The sequence below is a fragment of the Aptenodytes patagonicus genome, chromosome 8 (assembly GCF_965638725.1).
Source record: "Aptenodytes patagonicus chromosome 8, bAptPat1.pri.cur, whole genome shotgun sequence".
NCBI lineage: Eukaryota > Metazoa > Chordata > Aves > Sphenisciformes > Spheniscidae > Aptenodytes > Aptenodytes patagonicus.
The window spans coordinates 14,348,953-14,375,701 of NC_134956.1; the positions used below are offsets into that span (position 1 = coordinate 14,348,953).

Genomic DNA, 26,749 nt, shown 5'->3' on the forward strand with positions numbered 1-26,749 from the left:
CCAGGGTGGCACCCCGGGGCTTCACCCTGCTCGCCGGGGGAGGTGGCCGGCGCAGGGGGAAGCATCGCTGGCTGCTGTTGCTGTTACACCTCCTTTCTCCGGGGCCTTTGTTCGCAACCCGGCTGTGTGCCATCGTGTGCGCACGGTGGGGGGCTGCGGGGGTCCCTAGGGCAGCCCTGCATCGTACCCCACGGCACGGGTGCTCCATCCTCGGGGAGCCGGGGCCTGCTCTGGCTCGGCACGGGCTTGCGGCAGGCACCTCCAGAGGTCCCTCCAAGCTCAGCCATGCGCTGCCGAGCTCTCTGCGGCGCAGCCAGGCGAGCGTCCAGGCCGGGGGCTGCGCAGGGGTCTGCGCCTGTCCCCACCGAGCCCGAAACGCAGGGGGTGGCGAGCCCCAAGGAGCAGGTTTTGCCCAGCAAAGGCCGTGCTGGGGATGCTGGGGGGGGGGCGGGTACAGGAGGGCAACGCGAAATGAACGGCTGCTGCTGCCGGCAGCCGTCACCCAGCCCCTCCGCTGACCTGGGGGGGGCCAAGGCTCTGGGGGCTCCCCACACCTGCCCCCGCCGCCTTTTCCTTGCTAATTAACATCACAGAACCAATGTTGAACTGGAAGGGCGGAGGTTTCCTTCTTTAAACAACAGAGAGGAGCTGAAAAAACCAAATCCTCCCAGTTCCCCGATCCAGGGGGGTTAAACAGCCAGAAAGCAGCCGCCTGCTCACCCGCTGAAACAGGATCTCGCCTCTCCCGAAAAACCAATACAGAGACACTGGACTTTTGTGAAGACACAATGAGTTTATTAAAGCCAGGAAAAAGGGATCTCAGTCTTCCCCCTCGGGAGGACAAAGCTAGACCGGTTGGTTGGATTTGTGGCAATCGACCTGCTTCAACACCGAAATGCTTCTTTTGCTAGTAACGTCCCAGGTCAAAAATCAAACGTGATACAAATATTTGAAGCAGTGGAAGCCGACAGTCACAGCGGGGCACCCCGGAATGAGTTGCTCTGCGGGAACTGGGGCTGCCCAGCGATCTCGCTGCTGTATACGCCAGATTAGGTGAGCAGGCTGGTCCTTTCTGACTTGAAAATTTTGGAGCGACTCCTCACCAGAGAGGTGCAGGTTTCTAAAGGACGAGCACTATCCATCAGTGACTTCATCTGATGAATTTGAACGTCACCTCTTTTGGCTTCTGTTTGAGAACCACTGCCCTTGAAAAGTGTATGTTGGAGAATCGCCTGATTAGCTAAGAGATACAAGAGACAAATAAAGTAGAAACTAAATTTCCTGAAACCAAGACATTTCAGCCTAAAAGGAGAAGAAATGCAATAGTCGACGAACCTGAGATGTTAGGATTTGGTTTTCCTCAGCTAAACTTGTCCCTGTCCAAAGCTCACAAGCAACTCCTGGGACAAATCTGAACCTTATCAAAATCAACCAGAACAACACTACTACTGCCTAGGGAGTGAAAAAGCTGAACTTTTAGACATACAAACCAACATAGAGACTAGAAGTGAGAACCAGAGTAAAGCCTCTGGCCACAGAGGTACGATTACATCTATCTAGTTGAAAAGTATCAAGTAGATCTCAATGCTAAATCTAATTGAGCTGCGCGTCTGTGCTCTGCCAGCCCTCTCCTCCCCGGTGAACGTCTCGGCAGACTCCGCAGGTACTTCTCTGCTGCGTAAACACGACGGTAATTGGAGCCCATGGCATCTCTGCTGGGCGCGGGGAGGTAAAGTAAAACAGATCCCATCAGCTTTCCAAGCTACGGGAGGGCTTCCCCTCAGATCCCACGTGGTCCCTTACAATATATCAAAGCAGGCAATAACACTTTCAAGCATCCAGGCATGAGCCTCGTCTCTGACTAAGCAGGTAACACACCTAGAGGAATAAACTGCGACTGAGATGGCCAAGCCTGCGCTGAGGACTCCCAACAGGAAACAAAACCCTTCAGTCGGAATAATCGCTGTCGAAAACTAAAGAGCAACAGGCTGTATTCTGCTGAGCCAGCGTATTGACGGGACGTGGTTTCTTGGAGCCTGCAGGGCTTCGGAGGCTGAAGCAGCTTATCTGTTTCTCACCTGTTGTGCTGCACAGGGAAAAGATATTCTCCTGGGGAGAGGAATCCCAGAGATGCCTTTTTACACTGGAAACATTCGCTCTTTTTTTAATTTCCAAACTTCTCTTTCTTTTGTCTGCAGGTTGTTGCAGGCTTTTATTGGAGCATGGCACTGGTGGGAAATTCTTTGTAAGCCTCGGCTGAGCGCTGCTGAGGATCTGCTGGTTGGGAGCTGCAGGAACCGGGTTAGAGCTTCCTAAATTGAGAGCAACCGTGTATCTGGGAAAGCAATTTTTTCTGGAGCTTTCCAACTCAATAATACCATTTGCCTTCCTTTGCTTCAGCCCACTGTCAGCACATCGAGAGAGCTCGCCTTTTCTCATAGCAGGGCACGTTTTCTTCCTTCCCGTTGCTTTATTCCAGGGGATCCTTCCTGGCCTCTGTTTTCCTTTGTTCCCTACAGCTGCATTCTCCACCTCACGGTCTGTGGACGGGTGATTGTCTCTTCGCCCAGGCAAATCTTTTCTTACAGAAAGGTGGCAAATTTGAGGCTGCCTCTGTTGTGACAGTGTCACGGGTTCAAATCTTCTGGTGCCTCTCCTGACCGCCTTCCTCAGTGGAGTTGGTAGAGGCACCTCCTGTGGTACAGGGCAGCGTTTCTTCTGACTGCCCCCCAAAAAGTGACTGTTAGCGCAGCACATGCAAGGATGGTTAGCACAGCTCTCTGTTTCCAAATCAAATTTCACCTCCTGCAAAGAGGTGTTTTCTCTGCCACACACCGCTGTAGCAATGGGGCTGACTTTCCCTCCTGAAGCCGTGTTTAGGTCACCCTGAGGTGTGCCATCCCCGGTGAGCCGGTTCCTCACAGGGGAGTCTCCGTGCTGCTCCCCCACTGCCATGCAGGGGGGCTGAGACCGACCCGAGGAGCTGCAAACCCCGCTGCCTCGGCAGCACGGCCAGCGCGCGTTCTCCTCCCCCAGAGCACAGTCCTGGCATGGGCCAGGGGAGGTCTGGGAAGAGTTATCTGCCATGGGAGGGGGGAGTCTGGCACTGGAAATGAATGTGTGCAGCTCAGCTAAGGCGTTAGGGAGCTTCAGGAAGCCTAGTTCTTCACACACCTTCAGGTGCTGATCACTCAGCTGAGCTGGCAGCGACTCCAGACCCTCCTTCAGCAGTTGGACACTAGATTTCACATCCAAAATCTCCACATCTTTCTGGGGAGACAGCGAGCAGAGCAGAAGCAGTAAGCAACACATTAAAAGGTGCAATAATAGAATCATAGAATCATTGAGGTTGGAAAAGACCTCTAAGATCATCGAGTCCAACCGTCAACCCAACACCACCATGCCCACTAAACCATGTCCCTAAGCGCCTCATCTACACGTCTTTTAAATACCTCCAGGGATGGGGACTCCACCACTTCCCTGGGCAGCCTGTTCCAATGTTTAACCACTCTTTCAGTAAAGAAATTTTTCCTCATGTCCAAAAATATAGTATTCAAACAAGAAACTTCTAGGTACTATGTGTCAGTCAGACCCCTTAACTTGGGTATCGACCCAAAGATCAGCAATTTGTATCTCACTGTGTAATACGCATTCTCAAACTGTCCCACAAAAGCGAGAGGTTTGGGATTGGGGCATACCCCTAACGCGCTGCGTGCCCCCTCTCCCAGGAGCCCTGCCTTCTCACACGCTGGCGTGACACATCCTTGCCGAAAGCAATTCTGGCAGCAGGGTCTTTGGAGAAACCAAACCTGTCCAGGAGGTCTCCGACAGTTCATTCTTTTGTCTCCAATACCCACTCGCTCTTTTTTGACCTCTTTTTTCCTCTCCCTGGGAAACCATCCAGCTGAAGGGACAAGGCACCGCACTTCTGCAAGACGCTCTCCCCTCGCAGGCACACACTGCACCACCTCCTCCCGTGAAGGCATGTGCCAGCGTGAGGAAGCGGTGCTCCATCGTGGCCTGCCGCGACAGGGCACTGTTGGGCTCCCCTTTTACTGACCAGGGTTTCTTCGGAGCTTACAGCACTGTTAACCAGCGCTTGGGTAAGCATCAGTCAGTATCTGGCCTAGAATTAGCATTTTAATATGTCTTTCCCCCTTCATTGTAACAGGAGCAGTCTACTTCATAATCCACCATTCGAAGGCAATTTAATATTCAGTTAATATTTTGAAAAAGCGAGAGAAATTCAGAATGAGGATTCAGAATAAAAGATTAATTTCTGCACTTACGGCTGCAAGTCTCCTCTCCATCTCCAGCAGCGCCTGTTCCATTTGGCTTTTATCTGTCAGAGCTTTCAGCACCGAGCCACAGTGACTTTGAAGAGCATCTTGCACTAAACAGGGAAATCAATAAAAACCACATTTGGTCTTTCATTTGTAAATGTGAATAAAGTACTGTCAATACTATTGCTGCTTCCTCCACGGCTTGGCATGAAATACTTCACTGTGCTGTGCAACCGTAGCGATTTGCCCGCTGAGATCTCCCTGAGCCCCAAGCGATGAACAATAGGGTAGATGTTTAATGCAAAGCACTTGAAATTTATAGGATGCTGAGTACAGGTCAAACCTCATTTACTGTGCTCTATTAATATGGCAGCTGGAGATGAAAGGCTACGCGAAGCTGCAAAACTTGGTTGGCTCAATGCAAGGAAGGCTGAGGCTTAGTCGCCTGCCACCTTCACAACAGGCATGGCCAGGGGAGAGGGACCCCAATATATCTGACCCACCCAAGTGCAACTGACCCTCTTCTGTAACCGGCTGATGGTAAACGGGAGCTTGAACCTGTGATGGGAAGAATAGTATCGCTGATGACAGGAAGGAGATGCAAGAGGTTCATGGCTAAGCAGTGCAACCGGAGACTGCATGACAGAAATGCACAGGAGGCTGGTAACCGAAGGAAAGCTGCCTGAAGGGATAGTGGGAAATGATGAAGGAGCGTGCAAAGAATTGGGATTTCCAGTTGCTGGACGCAGGAAGAGATGGGGCCGGAAAACATCTGAACCAGGCAGCTATGCCCAGCGCTTGGGCAGCTGCAGCTGGAACGCTGGAAGGCAGTGGGGGCCTGGCAGTGTCCCGTAGGGGCACAGACCCCCTGGAAAGGTTTTAAATTGGAGCAAGATGCTCTTGGCTTCACTCAGTCTTGTTGAAAAACTGATAAAAAATAGGAAATTTTGTTGTATGATTGGACAATAATATAACTCCACCATGCAGCTGCAATTATTCTCATAGGAACCACTGCTGTGCCTAATACGCTACAGCATGGGAACACAGTTTGCAGCATATGTGGAGATGAAAAGTGCTTAGCAATCTTACAGAAGTCTTCCTTTAAAATCGTAAATTAGGACGGAGAGAAAGCTGTTTGCTAAACATGTCTGGTCTTTCCTGTGAACAGCGCAGGAAGGTGTGTACAGATGGTGTGGCTGGGGCGGAACACTGGCCGGTCGAAACAAAACAGGATGCAAAGCACTCCTGCTAAAACAAAGCATTGCCAGGCCAACGTGCTGGGATAACTGAAACTCTGGAGTCCTGGACTAGCACTGCCTGCCCGAGAAAAATCAGAATAAAGCCTACATTCCAACAAGTGGCTACAAGAGCTCTGCAATTAGTAAATCCTCTTTTGCTACAGATCCAATGCATTTGATTGACTTTGGTGTCGGTGGAGCTGAGAGCCCAGCTGAAGCTATTCCTGCACGCGGAGTATTTATCTCAGCTCTTCAGTGCAGCACCTCTCGCCCCAGAGAGGTGTGCTCACAGGCTGCAGCGCCGCAGAGCACTCGGGATCTCTCCTCCTCCTGCCCAGCTATTTTCATTAAGCTTGCAGGGACTTAATTATCCCGGTGAGCTGTGCCCTGCTGTCAAACTCTAGATGGAATTGGTCAAAGAGTTAAAAGCTATTAGGGAGAGGCAGGCAGTACAGGCTTTGTTTCTGTAAAAAAACCAGGAACATTTTAAAAAGGGACATTTGGGAAGGAAGAAAGGAAAGCGATCTGAGCAATTATGGGCTTACTCGTTTGTTCTCATATTGTGCAAGGTTTTAGAATAGACCTTAAGGGAAAGTGTACTCAAAGACATGGAGGGAAATGGAATAAAATGGAACAAGGTTTTATAAACGGCGGATTGTGCCTGACTAATGTAATATGCTAGGATAAGATAGGTGACTTCTTAGACAAAGGCAATGCAGTGGCCTTTCTGTAGATTCAAACAAAGTTTTTCAGTGGGAGCTGTCATGTACTATGAAAAAAGCTGAGAAAAATTAAGTGGATAAGCCTCAACTAAAGGGAAAACATCTGCTCTTGAGAGGGGTGGCATGAGGTGACAAGGCAGCTCTGGAAGGTGCTCCTCAAGACCTGCTTAAAATCTGCCGTAGTCACCTGGGTGCAAAAGCCAGCAGGCATTTAGGTAATTAGCAGGTGACACAGACGCAAATGCCAGCACCAGGGGCTACAGGTGAGACAGGGCAGCGTGGCCTGCGGTGGTGCGCAGGCTCTGGCTGACGGGAACTGCTGTGCACCCTGGGGTGGCTGGAAGCCCGTGCGCAGTCCTAGCTGTCTACGTGCAAGGAAAAGAAGAGATTGAACTGGGACACGTGCAGAGAAAAGCTACAAGATAATTAAGAGCTTAAGTGATAATCTCCTCTTATGAAAGGAGATTGAAAGTATTTGGCTTATTCAGCTATGCAAACCAGAGGTGTCTGGTGGCACGGGGCTGGAGGTGCTGCTCAGGTGTAGCGAGGCTGCCGTTCGAGGGACGGGGTGCTTGCCGAGAGCTGCCTCCCAGCAGCAGGGAACCCCTGTGCCAGACTGTATTTTTATCTTTATTTGCCTTCCTCTGAAGGACCGATGCTTGGGCACAGTGCACGCTGCTGTCATTTGGGAGAAGGAACCCTGCGGTTGCCTCGTCCATGCGTTTTCCTCACACACATGGAGTTAAACCACCTCCGGACCTAGGCTCGGGGGAATTTCTCCATTTTTTCAGGATGCCCGTCACCACAGGGCTTTGCCTTGTTCTCCGTAGGAGCACGGCTGATTTCTGAGGATTATCTGCACATATTTCAACTAACAAGCTCTCTGCTGTTGCAGGCAATTTGGTTGTCCCTGCTCTCTCACTGCCGTTTTTAAGCTTTTAGTCTTTTGCTCTGACAGATTTAGACTTTTTTACAAATCACCGGGGGAAAGCTGTGGCTTACAGAAGGGGTTTGTAATGGTGGAGTGAATGTTTGAGTGGGCTTTTTAGACTTTGCATCTCCCTGATTAGACCCAAGGGCTACCTGCAACCTGAGAGCAGGTTTTGGGGACCCTGCCAACCCCCTCCTGGCCTGCAAGCCTATAAAGAGGAGGAAAGCAGCAGTGACTGAAGGAGGAAACTCCTTTCACGTCACTTCATCACCTTCCATCTCTAGATAGTGAGGATATAGGAAGGCCAGCATCAACAAGCTTACCTCGGCTTGCTGCTCTTCCCCATACACTTAATTTTAGTTCAAAATTATTTTTAAAACTTTCTGATTTCCCTAGTCTGTCTGTTCTTCTACAACATGGTATCCTCAGTCTAAAAATAGCACTGCATCCACCGGGCTTGTGATCTGCACATACGTTTGACTCAGCACAGCATGCTGCAGGCAAGCAACCAACAGCCAGTCTTTTGAATGTGTTTCATTTGTACGTGTAGGAGTATTCTGCAGAAAAAAACCCCTCGGTTTGGAGGAGGGGCACTCTCCTTCCCTCTCTGGCTTCCAAACCAGAAAGGGACTGGTTCAGACTTGTCAAACAGTACTAAACAAAATAAAAATGAGCATTAATCTAGACTTAAAAAAATAGGCATTGAGATGGCCAAACTAGATCAGACCAAGGACCCTGTTAGTCAAGTCTCTTGTCTTTGAAAATGATCAAGAACGGCTGCTTCAGAGAAAGTTGTCTTCAAATAAACCCCACAGCAGATAGTTATTGAATAATTTGATCAGAGAGAGAAAAATCTTTGCTCGGTTAATGGGTGGCTTACGCACAGACTTGTGCCTTTCTCAAGGTATTTTACTCTAAACAAAACAGTTTTTTACAACCTGGAACATCGGTGTGTTTTGATTTGCTGTACCATTGTCTTCGGATGCTACTGGTTTACATTAATAACATATGGAATGTGAAATCTGACATGAGATAAAGGGCTGTAGGACCTCGGGGTAGGTCTGCCACCCTGTGCTGCAGAGGGTTTCCCGCAAATCAGCCTGCACTTGGGTGCAGCTGCACTCCCAACAGCTGAAAACTACAGTCTGAGCAGCCGAGGGAGGGAGTGTCAGCCTCCCAGCCTAGGAATATTAAACAGCAACTGCTTCTGATGCCTATCTATCATCATCTATGCAACTCGTCCTGAGATTGGCACTGACAGCACGGAGGCTTTAAATAACACTTTGGAGGGAGGTTGGTTCCCCCGTGCCCGGGTTCAGCAGGGGAAATAGAAGGTGGTATAAACTTGGTGAGACACGAGCAGGGAAGACAGCTGCCATGCTCAGCAGAGCGCTGCGTTTTCTCCCTGGGCAGTAACTGAGCTGTGCCAGCGGGTGAGACATTTGGGCTGTCACAGCTGCATCCTGCTCGGACATACCCCGAGTGGTCAGCTGGCAGGTGTGTGCCTGCTTAGGCTGGGTCCCCTTCCACAGCACGGCAGAAGACATCGGCATCGGGGGACTGTGGGATGAGCTGCCCCCGATCTCGGCCTTCTCTACGGCAGACAGTGCCCGAAGCCCTGAAGAGTGAGGTTGAGGGGTTTCAGTATTCACCGCAACAACCACACATCCTCTTGCCATCCATGCCGAGGTGTTTTGGAGTCTGGTTAAAAGTCCCTCACCTCAACAACTTTCATTGCCAGTCACTGCACAGCTAGATAGCAGCTGCATGAGAAAGGCGTTTCTTTTATCAGTTTTAAACATTTGACTTTTCAATCTCCACAAGCGCAGAACGTAAAAGGACTGCCTGGGTGTCCCAGTCCAGACCATAGTGTTCACAGTAAACAAGCTCACATCACACCGTTATAAACACAGTGAATTCCCCTAGAAACCTTGCCAGCAACTACTGGGCCTGGGGAGTCTTAAAGCAAGTCATGTTTGAAAACTGCCCACCAGGCACCAGATGTTGTCAGAGAATTGCATCAGCTCATACCTCTGTAAGGGACGCACTGCACGTTATTTTGCCACCCTTGCTGGCAGGAGGGTCAGAGGATTGCCTGTGGTATGCCGGCTGGGAATAGGCTTCTCATTTGCAATGAAGTCAAGGTGGTGCGGAGGATATGGCTGTTATGAGTTGTCACAGCTGGAACTACCAGATACCAGAAAAGCAAAGCAGTTCAGAGAGGGCTGAGCTGTGAAAATCAGGATTTGTATAAAAAAATAGAAAGTTTTGATAGAATTGTGGGTATATAAATGAAAATGAGAAGAATATAAAAAGAAATGAGTTACAGGAGCTGAAACCAGAAGGAAAGAACAAATGATAAGCGGGCAAGTCAACCAGAAAAAACTCTATCTAAGGTGGAAGAACTGAGGACAGAGGGTCTGCTTGCCTCTTTGCATCTCTGTGCACAGCGCACCAAGATGCGAGCAAGGAATAGAGCAGCTGTGCCTCTGTGGAAGCTGCTCAGGCAAATGTCTCATCTCCAGTGCCAGACACAGCTCTATCCACTGTGTGCAAGCACATATGGACAAGCACTCAAAAGAGAACGTTTTTTTATCTTACTGCATAGAGCATGCCAGCCCAACAGCATTTGGAAATGCTTTGGAAATATATTTTGAAAAATATTTTCTGTTTTGTTCTCGCCCAGTGGCTACGCAGACTGTGCCAAATGCGCTTGCTACCCACTGCTATAAATGAAGCCTGTGATACTCCTTATATGCTTTTAATGAAGACAGACTTGATTTCAAGTTCCACTTTTCTTTGCTTTTCAGAGCTGTTTGAATGTCCTGGTGTACTGCTTCTCTCTTTGAAGAGAGCCTCTTCTTCCCCTGCATTCCTCTCCTACATGTGAAATCCTCCACTGCCAATGATTTAACATGTCTCTACCACGTCACCCACATCCCAAGGTACTGTATCATCAGCCACTGGCATTCAGTGCTTTATCAACTCTGAATTTAGCTCTTTATCACCTGAGTTTAGGAATTTTATATCAGTTTTTCAAGGAAATTGCCTCAGTTGGGATCTTTTCAAGGCACTAGTGCAGGTATTTATTTAGAGGGAACTTAATTATCCATCACTGTGATACCAGTCAAAAGGCAGTGTTTATCAGCAATTAACCAGTGACAGATGAACCTCCCAGAAATATAAAAAGAACAACATTGTGGCGCGTGCGATGATTTTCATTATATATTCAACATTCTGCAGCATGATACATTACAGAAAGTGCCAATTTTTCTTTTCAATTGCTTTGAAAATCTAGCAGCAGGCACCTCTGGGAGGTTTCTCATTTCATTCAAGACACATTTGTTTAAAATGGGTACGGAGGAGAAACAGGACAGCTGAGCAAATGGTACAGAATGAAGAGGGGGAATCATGAAGAATAGATTTGATTTTCAGTGCCATGACAACAATTTCTGTGCAAGAGGTATACAAAATTAGGCAAAGTCCTGCTGCAGAGTGGACAAGTTGAGGCACTGAAGTAATTAGGAGATGGGCAAATGCGTAACAGGAAGCTGCTTGTGCTGGCCAAAGCAGACAGATTCTTGCTAACGTTAAGGTCTCACCAAAAGCACTTGCCAAGCACAGCAAGGGAGTGTTCTTAGTATAACAAGGTTGGTATTTCAAACATACAGGCTATCACGGCCTCGTGCGGAATGCACCAGACTCCACTTTTTTTGCCTGAGAGGGCTGTGTTGACTTAAAGGGTACTTGTCAAAGCTGTGCTTCGTGGAAGCCTCATTTTACCGCACAGTCAATGTTATAGTGCTTTTGTGAAGGTCTGCTACCTTGAACTCACAAGGTATAACTCACTTCACATTTCTTGCATGTATTGAAGCTGGCCTCTTGTTCTTGCACAGAGCAGGGCAAGCACAGAGCAGAGTCCTGACAGGGTGTTGATGAAAAATAATGCCAGCGTTAAAAATTAATGCACTCTCAAAGGCTCAGATCTAAGCCAAATTAGAAACAATTTTTCTGAAGTACTTTCTGTCAGTAAAGACTGCTGTGACTAGCCACTTCAGAGATGGAGCTGTTCGAGAGTATTTTACATTATTGGCTTTTTTGGGAGGTCACCTTTTCATCATGGCAATAGTGTGCTTCACTATGTGCTTCTTACTTAAGAACTGAGCAGTACTAGTTTTGCTCATATCTAAAATATAATCACTTCAAGCATAGAGGAGAGATGGAAGACTTCAAACTAACAAACACGTGAAAATCTGAGAAAGCCCTAAAAACTGAAACTGGGTACTTAGGATATAAATATCTAAGTTATTTTTACTGTGTATTCCATTAGTGCTCCAGATGGGCTAAAAATGGTCATATGCCAGGCAGAACACAAAAACACAGAGGTGCATTTATCTATGTGTGCGTGGCATCTAACCAGGCAACACCTACGTTCTTTGACACAGTACAAGAGAGCAGGGAAAAGGAGAATTAACAGAGTAAGAATGGAAAAACAGACAAGCCCATACGATGGGTAAGTCTTATTTGCTCTTCTCCCTTATGAAGAGCAGCTGTGAGTGGCATGACTCGCCTAGTTCACCCCAGCTTGGAGACAACACGCTGACATTCAGCAGTTTGACTGTGCCCTCTGCTGTCAACAGAAATACAGAAAGGACTTACGTGTCTTGGAAATGGTTTCTAGGTGAACCAAAATGGATTTGTTTCTTGAATCGAACATTTCTCCGAACTTGTCCAAACATGCTTGCAGCTGCAAAACCAAAGGTAAATGAGAAAATTAATACATTGCCCTTTCTTTGTTTGCAAAAACACAGCCCCACATGCCACAGAACGACGACTGCAATCCATGGAATGGAACTGCCTGAAAATGGTTATTTATCTGTCGCTTGAAACAATTTGTCCAGCTGTTGGTTGTAGCCCCAAAGGAGATCTGGAATGGCTCAAAAAGCTCATAAAATGTTGCAGACATCTTAACAGATTTCAAAATAGATATACTAATCTGTAAAAAAAGCATTAACAATAACATTAATAAAATTAATTATAAAAGTGTTGGGGGAGAGACCTTCACCTTCAGCCAGTAAGACCACATTGACTTATTTCCGAGAGTAGACTACTTTCTTCAGGCAAAAGGAAAAAAGAATTGATATTTGCAGACAGCCATTACAGCCTGTTCTTGCTCTCGAGACCCAGAGAAATTCCACTGCTGACTCTGAGGCAAGGCCCTAAAGACCTTGACCCTAAGGACAGGCCACAAAGACAATTTGAATTAACTTACCCCTTGAAGCCTGTCTTTGATACTGGAAATAAAGGTGCTTAAAACCTCACTAAAATGAAAAAAACAACAAGTATAAAACAGACATGTAAGTTACTGAAATAGACAGAACTTGAAAAGATCACAGTAAACATGAGTAACACAGTAAACACTGCAAAGCACAGCTTAGTGCATAATGTAAGCACAGAAACATGCTTACTTCAGGGGGCATAACCCTTTGAAGTCACCTTACTTGTTTCAGGAAAGCATGGATTCTGCTATGTAGAGTAAGGAAAAAAGAAATACACACGCACGTTTATATCATATACAAGAATTATTTTTTTTTTTAACTCTCCAGGTTTTAGGTTTTTGGCCTAGCATTTGTGCCTCTCTCGAAAGTTTTCGTTGGCATTTACACGACTGTCCATTAGCTGCTGGGGTGTTACCACCGTGCTATCTGCTCCGGAAGGACCCAGCCGTGGCGGAGGTGACGTGCCAGTTGCTGGGATACATGGGTATTGTATTTGGACTAAAATAACTGTGGGAAAAATATGGGAAAAGCTTCAGCATCAACAAAGCCCAAGCCAGGAAGAACAAATACTGCAAATCCTTTTCTCCTGAGATTACGCCTGTGGTTTCTGTTATCCAACCTTTTAAGTTGAGCGAGCCTATCGGGAACCAGGCTGTATTCATGATTAACCTATCAAACCAAAATGCAAGGACGGTTGCTAAGCAAAGTGATAACCTATTTCCTCTCTGAAGATTCGGGTCATTTTAAATCAATCGTTTAGTGATCCAAATTGCAACAACCAAAAAGGTGGAGGCCAGGTAGAGTCGAGTTATGAGAATTAGGCAGGGCTTCTGAAATCTTTCTAGCCTTATGGAAAGGAAGATATTAATTTTATTAGTCAAACTTGCGGGGGATACAAATTGATAAATTATATGTTATCTTAGTAAAGATAATAAAGCTATTTCTATAAACAAGGTTCTAATCTGGGAGTGAGTCTGGAGTGTAGGAAGGAGCATAATTAATTTAAAGATTAAATAAAGGATAATTAAGAGTTCTGCCTAAACATTTAAAACTATTTGTTCATTTCTCATAATTCGCTTACAAAGATCCTCCTCTTCTCTAATAGGCACTAGAGAACCGAATTTTGCCTTATCAGAAGCATAGTGCCCATTGCAAAGGAGAGAGAGATAAGCAGCCTTTGAACAAAAATGCGTTTCACTTCGGATGTTACATTACAAAATGTACAGCGCTAAGAATTATTTATAGGTGCACTGGGGAGTTTGCCATTTTTCATTTTTGAGCTTGAAATGGTTAGCTTGTTCCTTAAAGTCCTTTAGGACCTACACATACATTTAATTCTTAACATCTGACAAAGCAGATGCAAATTACATTAGCAAATCATGCTTCTCTGTTACCAAAAACACAAGATATAAAAATCTTGTATACAAGTAAAATTATAGAGATAGGTGCAGATTTATAAAGGTGTAATCATTGCATCTTCCACCGCACACAAGTATGCTTGGCAATCTCCTCATCTGGCCTAAATGTGAAGGCCGTCCTCAGAGTCCCTTTGATCAGTCCCAACACAGTCTATAAAATTTTGAGAAATATGGGCTTTCACAGAGAATCAATACAGAAAAAACCCTGCTGATTAGATAAAGAAGGACAAAGGTAAATTCAGGTTAGAGTTTTGTTGTTCCTTGTGGCTTATGGCTGGGTGTGTTACATAAATCATAGAATCATAGAATCATTGAGGTTGGAAAAGACCTCTAAGATCATCGAGTCCAACCATCAACCCAACACCACCATGCCCACTAAACCATGTCCCTAAGCGCCTCATCTACACGTCTTTTAAATACCTCCAGGGATGGGGACTCAACCACTTCCCTGGGCAGCCTCTTCCAATGTTTCACCACTCTTTCAGTAAAGAAATTTTTCCTCACATCCAATCTAAACCTCCCCTGGCGCAACTTGAGGCCATTTCCTCTCGTCCTATCGCTTGTTACTTGGGAGAAGAGACCGACACCCACCTCGCTACAACCTCCTTTCAGGTAGTTGTAGAGAGCGATGAGGTCTCCCCTCAGCCTCCTTTTCTCCAGGCTAAACAACGCATCACAAATAAACCCTATTCTCTTATCCTGGGACTTTTTCCAATCAGAGATTATCTAAAACCTGAAAATATACTTTTCTTGGAGAAATATGCAGCCTTGTCATGTATGATTTTTAAGAGGGAAAGAAGGAGCTGCAGGGAGTGATAACCACCAGCACAGAAAGGATTTCCAACGGATGTCTACATACCGATCATATTTGTCCTTTATTTTGTTCTTATTCACTTCAAAATTTTCCAAGACACTTTTTACTCTTCCTGCACCAAAATTAAGCGAACCTTTTTCTTTTGCATCTTCATCAAATAACTGTGGTTTTGTCTGGTATTTGGTAAAAATACTGGGCTCACTCTGTTGCACAAAAGAAAGAAAAATGTTGAAGTATAAAAATAATCAGAACATTAATTAGCAAAAAACGTTTGTGTACCAAGTGCTTTGCAGATAGAGATCACAGTGATTGGACGTGACAGATTAGATTGGACGAGGAGATTAAGAATTTAATGAGATTATGGCTCACTTAATGTGCCTAGTTAGATCGACTCCCTGTGGAACTGAGACCCAGCCCAAATTCCTCCAGACTCAGGCTTTTCTCTCATCTTGAGGATTTTCTGTTGGTTGCAATCATCAGGTGTGCAGATTTTTTTTCCTGTATGCTCAACACAGAGACTATAAATTAATTCCAGTGTTCTTGGAATTATGGAAAAGTTAAAGACACCAGTGGGAGCTCCCTGTACACCCATCTAAAGAAAATCCTATTGAAGTTCCTGATAGATGACATCATTTTGCTGCCAACTAGCAACATCACCAGACTGTAGATGGGTTTTTCACATGCTTCAATATACATTTCAGAAGGAGAAATTTAATATTAATATGAAAGCTGTAAAGACCTCCTTCATTCTACAAACTTTCCAGACACTGTGTGACCAAAATGGCAATGCCTTTTCCTTAAAACATAAGAAAATGCAAATTCCATTAAATTGTCTTCTTTCATCGTGAAGAGTGAATTTCCTTTTTTGTGTCTGATGAAAAGCTACTGCAGTTAATGGACAAGATCGCCAGCAAAATGCGGAGGACAGCAGATAGGATCTGGAACTGAAGGACAGCCTAGGGCCACTGAGCTGGCACCACTGCCCTTTCCTAATCTTTGCTCTCAGGTGTCTTTATTTGGATCTGATGCTCTCTGTTAGCGGTGCAGGAACTATTTTAGTGAGGCTGGTAACATCAGAAACCATATCTTGTAGGAGAAAGATTTTGAGCGTAGAAGCTCTTAATCCAAAATCATTCAAGCATCTGCCATAACAACGATAGAGCAAGGTAATTTTAGTCAATGAAAGTAAATACTGAACACCTCTGTCATTCTTGCAGAAAGCTAATGAGGAGACGCACAGTATTGTTCAAAGAAGGAACAGATGGAATATTCTGCCTTAGCTAGGTGGTCTAAAGACATTAGTTGAGAATAATTTCATATTATTTTAGTAATTAAAAAATGTGATTAAAGAAAATAATACTTATCCCAATAATAATTGTTAGCAATCTGTTATAAATACTGGGTTTTCAGCCGACCAGGCTGCTATTTTGTCTAGCCACAGTAAATATTTATATGTATCAGGAAGATAACTCGATTTCAGCAGTTATTAACATTTGCAAATGTTAGCACCTGAATTCAGAATTTTCCATTAACTTTGAACGGTGGCTGTGTGCCTGCATAGGGCTGAACGAGAGCGAGACTCACATCCTGGGAGTTGTGCTGTCCCAGCTGCGTGCCCAGCTCCAGTGGCGCCGCTGCCGACTGCACGTTCTCCGGGCAGAACTGGGAACCGAAGAGCAGCTGAGAATCACTCAAACTCGAGTAGTCGCTAGGAGCGCTGCTCCGGATGGAAAATTTATTAGGCCTGAAATAGGGCAGAGCGGGTTGTGAATGAGTCTCGAGCAATTAAAAAGCCAAACAGAATTCCCTACACGACCTGCTGGAACCGTTCAAGCATGGCCCACCCCGACACGTTCATTTCACTCCCCACTCGGAGGGTACCGTCCCTATAACTGGATAATGTTTAACAGTGTGTGTTTTTGCTACGCAAAGCCAACTAGCTTATCTGAAAGTGCTGCATCCATAGAAACGCAGTGCGGTAGCTCTGCATTCACCTTGCGGGGGTGAAGGGGTTTCTCCAGCACGTCCTGCAGACAGAAGACCAAAACCAGGACTGGCCAGCTAACTCGGTTCATCCTACCTGCCTTGTCAGTCAGTCCTAGTTTAAAGGACACCTTGGGGTTTGCTCCTAGCAAGTGCCCGGTCTCTCCCTTTTCACTACTCTGGATCACAACTTCTGTTGTAACTCAGATGCTGCTCGGCTTATTTGGAAGGCAGTTCCAACAGAGTAAACCTTTCTGACTGATAGTTGACATTTCTTGGGCATTTATTCTCCAGATGCCTTAAGTCTGACACACCGGAACAACAAACAAATAGGTAGCATATGGCTGGACAAACTGATCTGAATTGTTAGAAATATTTCAAACATAATAACATGTTACTAAAAAGTTCTCTTCTTTCCCCTGAGTGTCACCCAAATAAACCTTTTCCAGCAAGCCTTGACTTTGTGCTATGTCGCTCTGTTTCTACTCCTCTTCAGAGACATGGCTTCTACTGCTTTAAGGACTAGGAACGTGGCACGGTACCAGCTTCCCCCAGACAAGGGTTTCCCCACACAGCTGCACCGCTTCTCATTGTGTCAGAGGCTGGCTTCAATTTTTTGCTAGCAAAGATACAGACTTTTTTTCAATTTTCACATGATCACTATCCCATTGCTCCATGTCCACAACGCCTGACGGAGTGCTTAAGCTAGGTCCAAACATAAGAAAAGCTGGGCCAGGTTTATACTCTCAGTTCTTGCTGGTTTTTAAGCTACCAAAACGGAGAGATGTGTCGCTGCCTCTGGAACTGGGAATTACAGATCAAAATTAATGAAAGAGACTCTTGCGCAGGGTTTTCCTTCCATATCAAATTATGTAAGTAAAGGAGAAGGAACAGGAGACTAATTCACATGTATAACAAAAGATGATCACCCCAACATTTATTAGCAGTGACGTGTTTCGTTAATCCTCAGTCTTGGAAGGAGCCCAAACATCATACACACAACAGGGAAGGGATTTAGTAGCAGTACTTGAACTGTTCAGTCTCCCTCTTCATTATATAGTGGTGTCAGTGACAATATCGTATTAATACTTTTGGCTTTAAGCTCACCGAGTACAGTGAGCCACTGGCAAAAATAGATGAGTTAAGGGTTTCTGGATTCTCAAAAAGCCTGATAAATCTGTCTGAATTCAAAAATTCTCCCTTGATCTGTCTCTGGACCCCAAATCTACTAAGAAAGAAACCTGAATACAACTTTTACTAGCACAGCGTCTTGTTTCCATCTCAGCTAAGCTTTGTAAAAAAAAATAAATGTTCTTACTCTACAGCCAGCATGTCAGGGAGGGGTGTGAGCACACGGGCTGCCATGACCCCACATGGGCAGGACCCCTGCTTTCAATGTGAGTATCACATCTCCTGCACCAGTTTTCTAAATCCTCCTGTCTTCTAGCCAAAAAAGCTTCCTCTTAATTTAAGGAAGGGTTTTCATAATCCTTAAGTACTTTACTGTCTTGTCAAACCCCCTTTGAAAGTGTCTGGTACAACTGGTGAATATCACATCACACAACCTGCTCATTTCTCAGTCCCTTCACATTACTTAATGCCTGAAGTACAAGATTCCTATAACAAAGAGTTTTATGACCGGTATTTTGAGGAGTATCGTGCTGAGATGACTTGATGAGCCAAGTGACTTCCCAGGCTCTCTCTGCACTGACACTGCGACCAAAGGTGGCTATTGGCTGCTCTGGAGCCTAATTTTTCTGTCTTAAGTCCACTATTTCAGTGGTTGGTTTAGGAACGATGGCGCTTCTGCAAATTAGGGGGCGAGACGAAACAGATGTCTCTTTTGAATACACTAATTCCCCTGAGCAACGGATTTCTTTCTCCCTTGCTTACACTGCCGGCAATTAATTTACTAACAAGACCATCTGGGCAAGACATCAGCCTGGCCACACTTGGCCCAGGCCTATCCATGATGGTGAGATCAGACAACCATCGCTCTTATAACCACCTGACCATTCCCTTCAGGATGCCTGAGCTCCTGAGGTATATGCTCTGTCCTAAATATAAACCCTTCCTTATAAACAGCGAGGAAACATCCTAGGTATTTAATCCGGGTTAGAAGTCCCTCCTAGGTGATGCAATAGTTTATCTCAGGAGAACTTTTAGCTTTCTGCTAACACGAGCCATTCCCCGAGTCGCTCATGCATTTGTGCCCATAATGTTCCTATGGTATTTGCACCAGCATGTGCGTCCAAAGCAAAACCAGCTTTAGATATGTAAGACAAGTGCCATTCTAAGTTCTTGTCAGCTCCAAAAAATGCTAAACCATCCTCTGCTGACCGATGGAATGGTTTCTTTTTCCCAAATCTGCAGCCCTCTGCACATCTGGGGAGTCAGCTAGTTCTTCACAGTCTCAGTTTCCCTGTTGTCAGTGGAAATTCCCCCTCCACAAGAGAAGTTAGATCTTTTGGGAGCTTCTTTCATTTTTCTAAGTTCTGATTTCCACTTCCAAATATTTTAGCACAACCATATGCGAATGTTCACCTTTCATTCAAAGGTTTTGCCTTGCCCACAAACAGCTGTCAGATACAACACACCAAGAGAAACACGGCATGCGATAAATACCCTCTTCTTGTGGTTCCTAGATGTTTCTAGGTGCGTTGACAAGCTAAAAATTCGTAACTATAAATTGTCATAGGCCTTATCGGTCTTTTTTAAAATCGGTAATTTTTACTCTGTTGTTTGGATCCATCCTTACGCGCCAACACCAAGGTTTAAGAGTCAGTTGGAAAAGCAAACCGAGTCTTCTACAATTTGCAAAGTAACATTTATCTGCAGTGCTGCTGTAAGTGATTTTATTTGCTTCTGTCATCCCCACTGAACCTGTGCCAACATCCCTCTTCTTCCCAAGCACTGTGGGTGAAGCTCACTTATGCCTTCCTGACACATTTCTTCAAAGTGCAGTAAAGCCTCCTTCCCAAACAAGAGATCTTTTTCTCCCGGTAGGAATCTTGAGTAGGATCAGTGCCATAAAGTTCCTCTCCTCCCGATTCCCCCCCAGAAAATCTCCCAGCCCTTTCTGCTCTTCCTCATTTAGTGACCAGGGCTGCATCACAACAAATCCAATTGAAATTCTGGGAGCTGCTGTTCACCTGCTCTTCCTCCTGGCTTTAGTCTATGTCTATAGGAACTGTCTCTAGCTCTGCTATGCTGCTCTCGTCGTCACTATTTGCTGCCTGCCAACGTGCTCAGCAGATGAGCAAGGACCAGCGTTGGCTCTGGGTGCAGAGGAACTTCAGCATCCAGGGGCCTGGAGGAGTTTACATCAAGGAGTTTTAGCTGCTAGTGCAGCTTCCAGCCATTTGCCATCTCTTCGCTGGGAATGGCTACAGCATAAAATTATTTTTCTGCTTTCTGTCTTCTGGAATGGCATGACCTGCTTGCTGCAAATCATTTCCACCATATCCTAAAAGGAATTTCTACAAACAGATTTTGGCACTGGCCCTAATGCATTAACCACAACAAAATCCCTCTTGGTTATTCAGCTCAAACACTGCCTCCAGTTTCCAGATTTCAGGCTCAGAGTCCTTCTGGTCTTGTTTTAATTCCTCAAGGTAATTTTTACTTTCTATGAGCCACTCCATTATTCATGCGGCTGCGATTCAATACTGCCCAGACGTTCCTCACCTTGGAAACTGTGTTAGCCCTTTGTCCTGAGCTGGTCACCGGGGCTCTCGGGGCCTTTTCCTTAGGAGGAGATTGGGAAGGGGTGCTAAGAGATTTCCACAGAGCAGCCCTGTTTACTTACACAAAACATATCCCTGACCATATTAAGAATTAGCCATCTGGAGACAGGGGTTTTTGCCCCCCCGGTCTGAAGCCATCCTCCAGCCTGCACTCACAGCCCTGGTTTCTCATTCCTCCAAGGCTCGGGATTTTTACGGTTGCTCTCTCGTCTTTGTCCTGGCAGTCTCCTTCATTTTCTGCTTATTCTGGGACCTTAAGGTGACTTCAAAATATGTGGCCCTGCTATGCGGGATGGAATTTCATGGGATAATGGATTGAATGAGGCTGTTAAATTTGGAAGTTTTTTCTCAACAGAAGAAATAAGCCATTGAGAGTAGTGGCCCAAGTAGGCCTTAACTTACAGCATCTCTTTTGAATGCCACTTTAATATTTTCATTGTATGTTGGCCTTACACACTCTCTGGCAGGCTCTCTGCTGCTGAAGTCTTTGGAAGTAGGTATATTAGTAGCTTTTATGCCGTTAGCAAGTTACTGATTTTCTCGTGGAACAAGAAAATTCTGGTAATTTCAATTTAAATTCATAATATATTGGTTTCTGTTTTTCTATTTTTTATTGTCTTTCATTTCTTGAAGGATGCCTTGTCATTTTCAGTAGTTGTCTTTAGCGTGCCAGTCCGGTACTGGTCCTTCTCGCATCTGATCTGATAGCTGGTACACATTTGTTCTGAGCTTCAACATGAGGTCTAAATAATCTCTACGCCTCAGGCAAGCTTTTAACCTTTTTGGCCACCCAGTTTAATTTCTTTTTAACGAGCTTCCTTATTACTACATCAATATCTTTTTTGAAATTAAACAGTAGTGGATTTTTTGGCTTCTGTTGCTCCTGCAGAGATGTCAACTCCAGTTCACTACTGTCACTCTTAGGCTAGCACTTCAAGAGTAATGCCCTGACCGCGGATCTTGTGCTCAGCTCAGGGCCAAGGCAAGACGCGAACTTCCCCCGGGAGTTCCCTGGCCAAGGCAGGTGTTTATGGTGTCTGAAAATGTACTTTCAGCATCACACCCCAGTGATGCTTATCCAGTTGATAGAAGGCTAATTGAAACATCACTGCTTTTGCGGCTGCTGTTCTCACATCCTCTGCGATCTTTCTTCGCCTGCCCTTCTGGCTGGGCAGGTAGCAGCGCTGCTCTAACGCAGCACTTTCCTTAATTAGGTCTGGCATTTCAAACCACAAAAATTGTGTCATTTGTCAATACACTTATATTGAGTCTAAGTTTTTTCCACTGTACAGCTGTCATTCTATCTGCGTGACCCCCTTCCACCTTCTTAAATAATTGGCACCCTGATATTACAGCGTCCAACTAGATAATCTGCCTTCTCCTGCGTTTCTAGGATGTCTATTACGTCAATATTCATACATAAAACCAGGTAAAACAGGGACTTTGTTTCCCCCACCCTATTTCTCAGGCTGTTAGCGGTTACAGAGAAGCACATGTGTGTCTGACAGATAGATAACGAATAAAACCCAGAGCAACCTTGGGCTTCTGCAGAACTGCTGCCATGAGGGTATTGTGTCACTGGAGCTCTGCATTTCTTAGGGACCTGGTGGCAGCTGCTCTGAGAAGTAACACCCTGACTCAAACTTGCAAAGAACTCACAGCGTGATTCATACCCTGCCTAGATTATATGCTGATTTTATGTTTCACTTTTAAAGCTCCCTGAAAGACAGTATTCTGGGGATTATACAGCATACCCTGCTGTGGTGAGAAAGGTTTCTAGTAACAGAAGTGAGCCAGGAAAAAGTAATCAACACCTTTTCCCCTATTCCAAAGACACACGCACACGCTCCTATGAGTAACTTTTTTTTCCCTTAGAAAAAGTTAATTCGCCTCCCAAGAACCTTCTCCCCCTCCTTAACGCCCCCCAAAACCCAGCTGCATTTTTCAGTAATGTTTTATGCCCTATTTGACCCTTTTGAACTCACTTGCAACAAAATGTGGAATGCTGAGGAGTGGGGTGTTAAAATCTTGTCTGTATTTCCTTCCTGCATTAATAAATGAGTTAAAAGGAAAGACTTCGTAGCTGACAGGATACTTTGGAAGAGGAAGGAATTCAAATGATCCCTTTCCAAACAGGCACCTGTACCTCTTCCACTTATTTCCTTTCCTACTGCACGACTCCACAGAATGATTTATATGTATATAAAAAAATTATACGTATTTTATATATATTCTCTAAATTTCCCCTGCTCAGTCTTTGACCAGAAAGAAAGTCACAGATTTTTCAAACTACTTAGAAGTAACTTCTTGAAAACAAAATTAAAAAAAAAGAAATCTGCAGGTACCAAGAAGACAATAGAATTAGGTAATGCATATTTATAAAGACAAAACCATGACAGATATAAACATGTTTTTCCCTGAATTGGCTCCCCTTCGACCCCTGCATCTGTGCAAAATACAATTAATTCATATATATGAGACAAGTGTTTTTATAATGGGCAAGGAAACTACTGTTATGTTTTCATAATCATCCATCATCGTGGTGACATCAGGCCAAAGAGACAGTATGACTAAAACTGTGAATTTGAACAACAGTTAGTTATGTAAGTGGGTTATTTAACTAACAGAGGCTCAGGGGACCAAATTCATCAATTAGCTTCTCCAGAGTCAAACAAGGGATAAATCTTGCTCTGTTTTTTAGCCATGTGATGCAAAAGGTGATGCTCTGCTGTAAAAAATGCAGCCTGTCTGACGTATTTGCTCTCCAGATGTTTACATCCACATAGTGTTTGCTGTTTCACTATCTATTGTAGATGTGGGGAGTTCTAACTGCTCTTTGACTTCTGCTAGGAAAAAATTAAGCCATGTGTATAAATGCAGTATATGGAATAATTTTAGAGTTACATAATGTGTAACAATATTGCAAATCACAATTCATTTTATCTACCTTCTGCACAAGGCGAGAGGGAACATTTAACTTATCTAATTAGACGTAGACAGGCCACAGGACTTCCCCGAATAAACCCCGAATAAACCAGAGAGCAGCTTTCAGCCGATGCTGGTTTTTAAATTCCCGGCAATGGTGGATCTATCGCGGTGCCTGGCAGGCTGGGAGCAATGCAGGCACAAACAGGATCATGGAGTAGGCTAATTAACTACCATTAACCAGACCGTAATTAACCATAGAGCAATTCTAGACGTGTTTCACCCCACCATTATCAAACACCCCGAGTGCTTAATTTTATAGGCAATTTCCTCACGATCTTTCCTCCCCACCCCGCGGCCAAGCTCACCCGGTGGCTGTCGGCGTGCTCAACATCTCCTTGATATTCCAGACGTTAAAATTCATGTTTTTTTCACAGCTGACGCCCTCGCCGGGAGCTCCCGGCCCTCACCATGGCCCCAGCACTCACAGCCTCTCCTACCCCACGGTGGCCATGCCGCCACACTCCCCTGCAGGGAGGAGGAAAACGGAGAGAGACGGATAAGCCCCGCTGAGGGGGGAGCGTCCCCCTGTGCCCCCTCGCTGTGGGGAGAGCCTGGAGGGGGCACAGCCCCGCAGGCCGAGGGCAGGCCTGGCCGACATGGCCGCCCCAGGCCTGGGCCCAGTGGCTCCCCACGGGCCCGGGGTGCAGCCGCCCGCCGGGCCTGCCTGCCCCACGGGGCCTCACGGGAGCCTGTGGGTCCCGGCCTCACAGCCCCGGGGCTGGGGGTCCCTGGGGTCAGCCCAGGGCTGGGGGTCCCCGGATATCACCCTGGGGCTGGGGATCCCTGGATCTCACCCCGAGGCCAGATCAGCCCCAGGATCAGCCCCAGCTCCGGGCTCCCCCCAGGCCGCCCACGGCAGGCACCCGGCCGGGCCCTGCCCACCCACCCCTCCGCCTGGGAGCAGACCCTCAGGCACACGGCAGCCATCACGGGGCAGGGGGAGGAAGAGGAGGGCCTGGAGCCTGGTGCGCCGAGGGCTGGTAGCGCGGCGGCCATGGCGCCCATTTACTTCATGTCCAGAGGCTGTGTGGTCTGTCGTGTAAATAACTCTCACAGAAACGCAGAACAATTTAGTTTCACCCATTAGAAGTATGACAAAAATAACCTGTCATCTAAACGCTCCCCAGAGAAAGATTCTCAAATATGGTTTTACTGGAATTTTTTCCTTGTGCTTCTGTATCCTTCGTCTTCAGGAATGGAAAATGGGCATGCTTACTTGCCTGTTTTTTTCTCCTTTAATTCAAAACATTTTCAGTACTGGTTAAAATGTTTGGTTGCTGGTTCTGAAGATACTCCATAAGCACTAAACCACTGTAGAAATAAGGTTAATATAAATTCATGGATGGATTAGGGGAACTACTCACATTCCCCTTTTTGCTCTTTTGGCTTTAGTATTAAAGGCAGCCTGGAGCTCAGAAGTGTCAAAATAACGGCTTTCTTGATGTATATATCTGGTTTCCCAATCAAATCCCGCAGAAATAAAGCTTTCACTTAAAAAAAATTAAATAATTCTGGACTTTTACCCATAAAAAACTTCTTGGAGTGACTTTGCTGCATTGTTTTTGCTTGTCGGTACAGCGCCAGGGCTGGTATAAATAGCTCGAATTTATCACAGCGGCTTGTTAACTCTCAGCTGCACGACGAGCCTCTAATGGGTTGATTTTCTAGGACCAGAGCGGGGAATCGCAGCCTGGATCGTGTTTCTGCTTCAGGGATGGGATAATGGGAAGGTTTGCCTTCCAAGGCAGCCGTGGGCTGGAAGGCAAACCTTCCTCCAGAGAGCTGTGCTGACGGGAACATTAATGTTTATTGCGCTTGTTGAGTAAATAAAAGCCTTGTTCTGCTCCTGAACTGCCTACAGCTCCGTTGTACAGCTCGGTGCGTGGCGCTGCTGCCAAGAGCCTTGCTGTGCGTCCAGGTCCTATATGGCCCTGCATCATAAATGGTGATTTTCCATCATTTTGTTGCTCGTAATTGGAAAGTTGGCCCAGAACTCCCTTCCGAAGAGACTGTAGAGCCCTGTATCCATTTACAGCACTTCCACTGCCCTTAGGAAAGGATTTGCCGGTGCTTTGCGCACTGGCGATAAGGCTCGGCACGTTATTTTAGGTTATTATACAGAGCTATTGCTATTTCTGGTGTGGCTGGAGCTGTCTGGTTTGAGCGTCTACCGAGTTTGTGGAATATGATAAATGAGATTTTTGTATTTCCATCTCTCCTGACAACAGAAAGAAATTTCTATAAGGAAACACATTTTTTTAATAGGTCTGACAGCTACCTCCAGTTCTAGTCTCCCCCATCCATAACACGCTCCAGGGAGATTAGCCACATTGCCAGGCGCTGGCTCGTAGCTCTCCTTATATCTGAAGTAACAGACTGTGCTTCTAGCGTTAGGGAGTGTGGCCAGATACTTGAAGCCTTTCATTTAGTAAAAATTAGCAGAAGCTGCCAGGAGATAGAGAGCAATATATTTGGTACGTCCTGCAACTTTTTTTTCTTCGTAGCGCATTTCATTAGAAACTCAACAGGAGCTCTTCAGTTAATAACGTGTCGGTCTCCAAGGGTGGTCAGCACCATCATCCCTTTGCCTGAAGATCTCTCCATCCACCCCGAGATGTCCTTGGCCATCGTCCTGGCTGCTCTCCTCCCCTCATTCGGATGGGATCCTGGTCCTGTGCCCAGAAGCGGAGATAGAAAATAATGAGAAATCCACACTTTTAGGAGAGGTGACGGGTTTCTGCTCGCCTCGGGTGGAAGAGCCAAGCCAAACAGCACTGCAGCGGGTCGATGTGCCGGGCAATCACATGCACAAGGCAAGGTGCTGCCAAGAAAGAGGCAAACCCCTTGTGGGGCAGGAACCGTCAGCCCCACTGCTGGAAACACTGCAGCAGTGAGGGGCTCCCAAGCCGCAGCTTCCCCCTCCAGCATCTCCCAGCTCATGCAGCCGGCGTCGCCTTGAATTTGGAAAAAGCAGCACTGGGCACCCCATCAGCAGGAGGGAAAGCTGTGAAGTTGGCACGCAGGGATGTCAATTTGCTGGTGACTCAGCGTCTGATTTATCCTGTCCATGCGATGCTCCTGTGGGAAAAGCTTATTAATCAGGTCTGCGTTATATTATTACGTGCCTCGGTGGCTTCTGGAAAGGGCTGGCAGGCTGGGGAGAGGTACCGAGGTGGCACTGAGGGGTCTGTCACCTCCCAGGACTCCGGGAAGGAAAAGTCCACCAGGGCTGAGCACAGATCAGGGAGCACTGTGAAAATGGGGCACTGCTGCAATATTCATAGGAGAAGGCTGGAGCCACATTGTGCTCAGAGGAGGGGGTCCCTCTGTCCAGCCCCCCAGCACAG

The 26,749-nt window shown here is 46.0% G+C and overlaps 1 protein-coding gene across 1 annotated transcript; it reads right to left on the bottom strand.

Moving 5' to 3' along the window:
* Window positions 1-1,803: 1,803 nt before the first annotated feature.
* On the bottom strand, window positions 1,804-23,803 carry IHO1 (interactor of HORMAD1 1). The gene is made up of 8 exons (XM_076345866.1): window positions 23,708-23,803; window positions 16,270-16,429; window positions 14,731-14,888; window positions 12,447-12,495; window positions 11,834-11,921; window positions 4,290-4,393; window positions 2,836-3,270; window positions 1,804-2,802 (listed from the first exon to the last, which is right to left on the bottom strand). Exons 1-8 carry the CDS (start codon window positions 23,761-23,763, stop codon window positions 1,948-1,950), a joined length of 1,905 nt encoding a protein of 634 aa, XP_076201981.1. The 5' UTR covers window positions 23,764-23,803; the 3' UTR covers window positions 1,804-1,947.
* Between the last annotated feature and the right edge of the window lie 2,946 nt (window positions 23,804-26,749).

Coding starts and splice junctions, on each gene's coding strand:
- IHO1 (XM_076345866.1), bottom strand. CDS start 23,763: ATGAATTTTAACGTCTGGAATATCAAGGAGATGTTGAGCACGCCGACA. Junction 12,496..14,730: donor ATAAAGGACAAATATGATCG/GTATGTAGACAT, acceptor TTTTCATTTTAG/TGAGGTTTTAAGCACCTTTA. Junction 3,271..4,289: donor TGGAGAGGAGACTTGCAGCC/GTAAGTGCAGAA, acceptor CTGTCTCCCCAG/AAAGATGTGGAGATTTTGGA.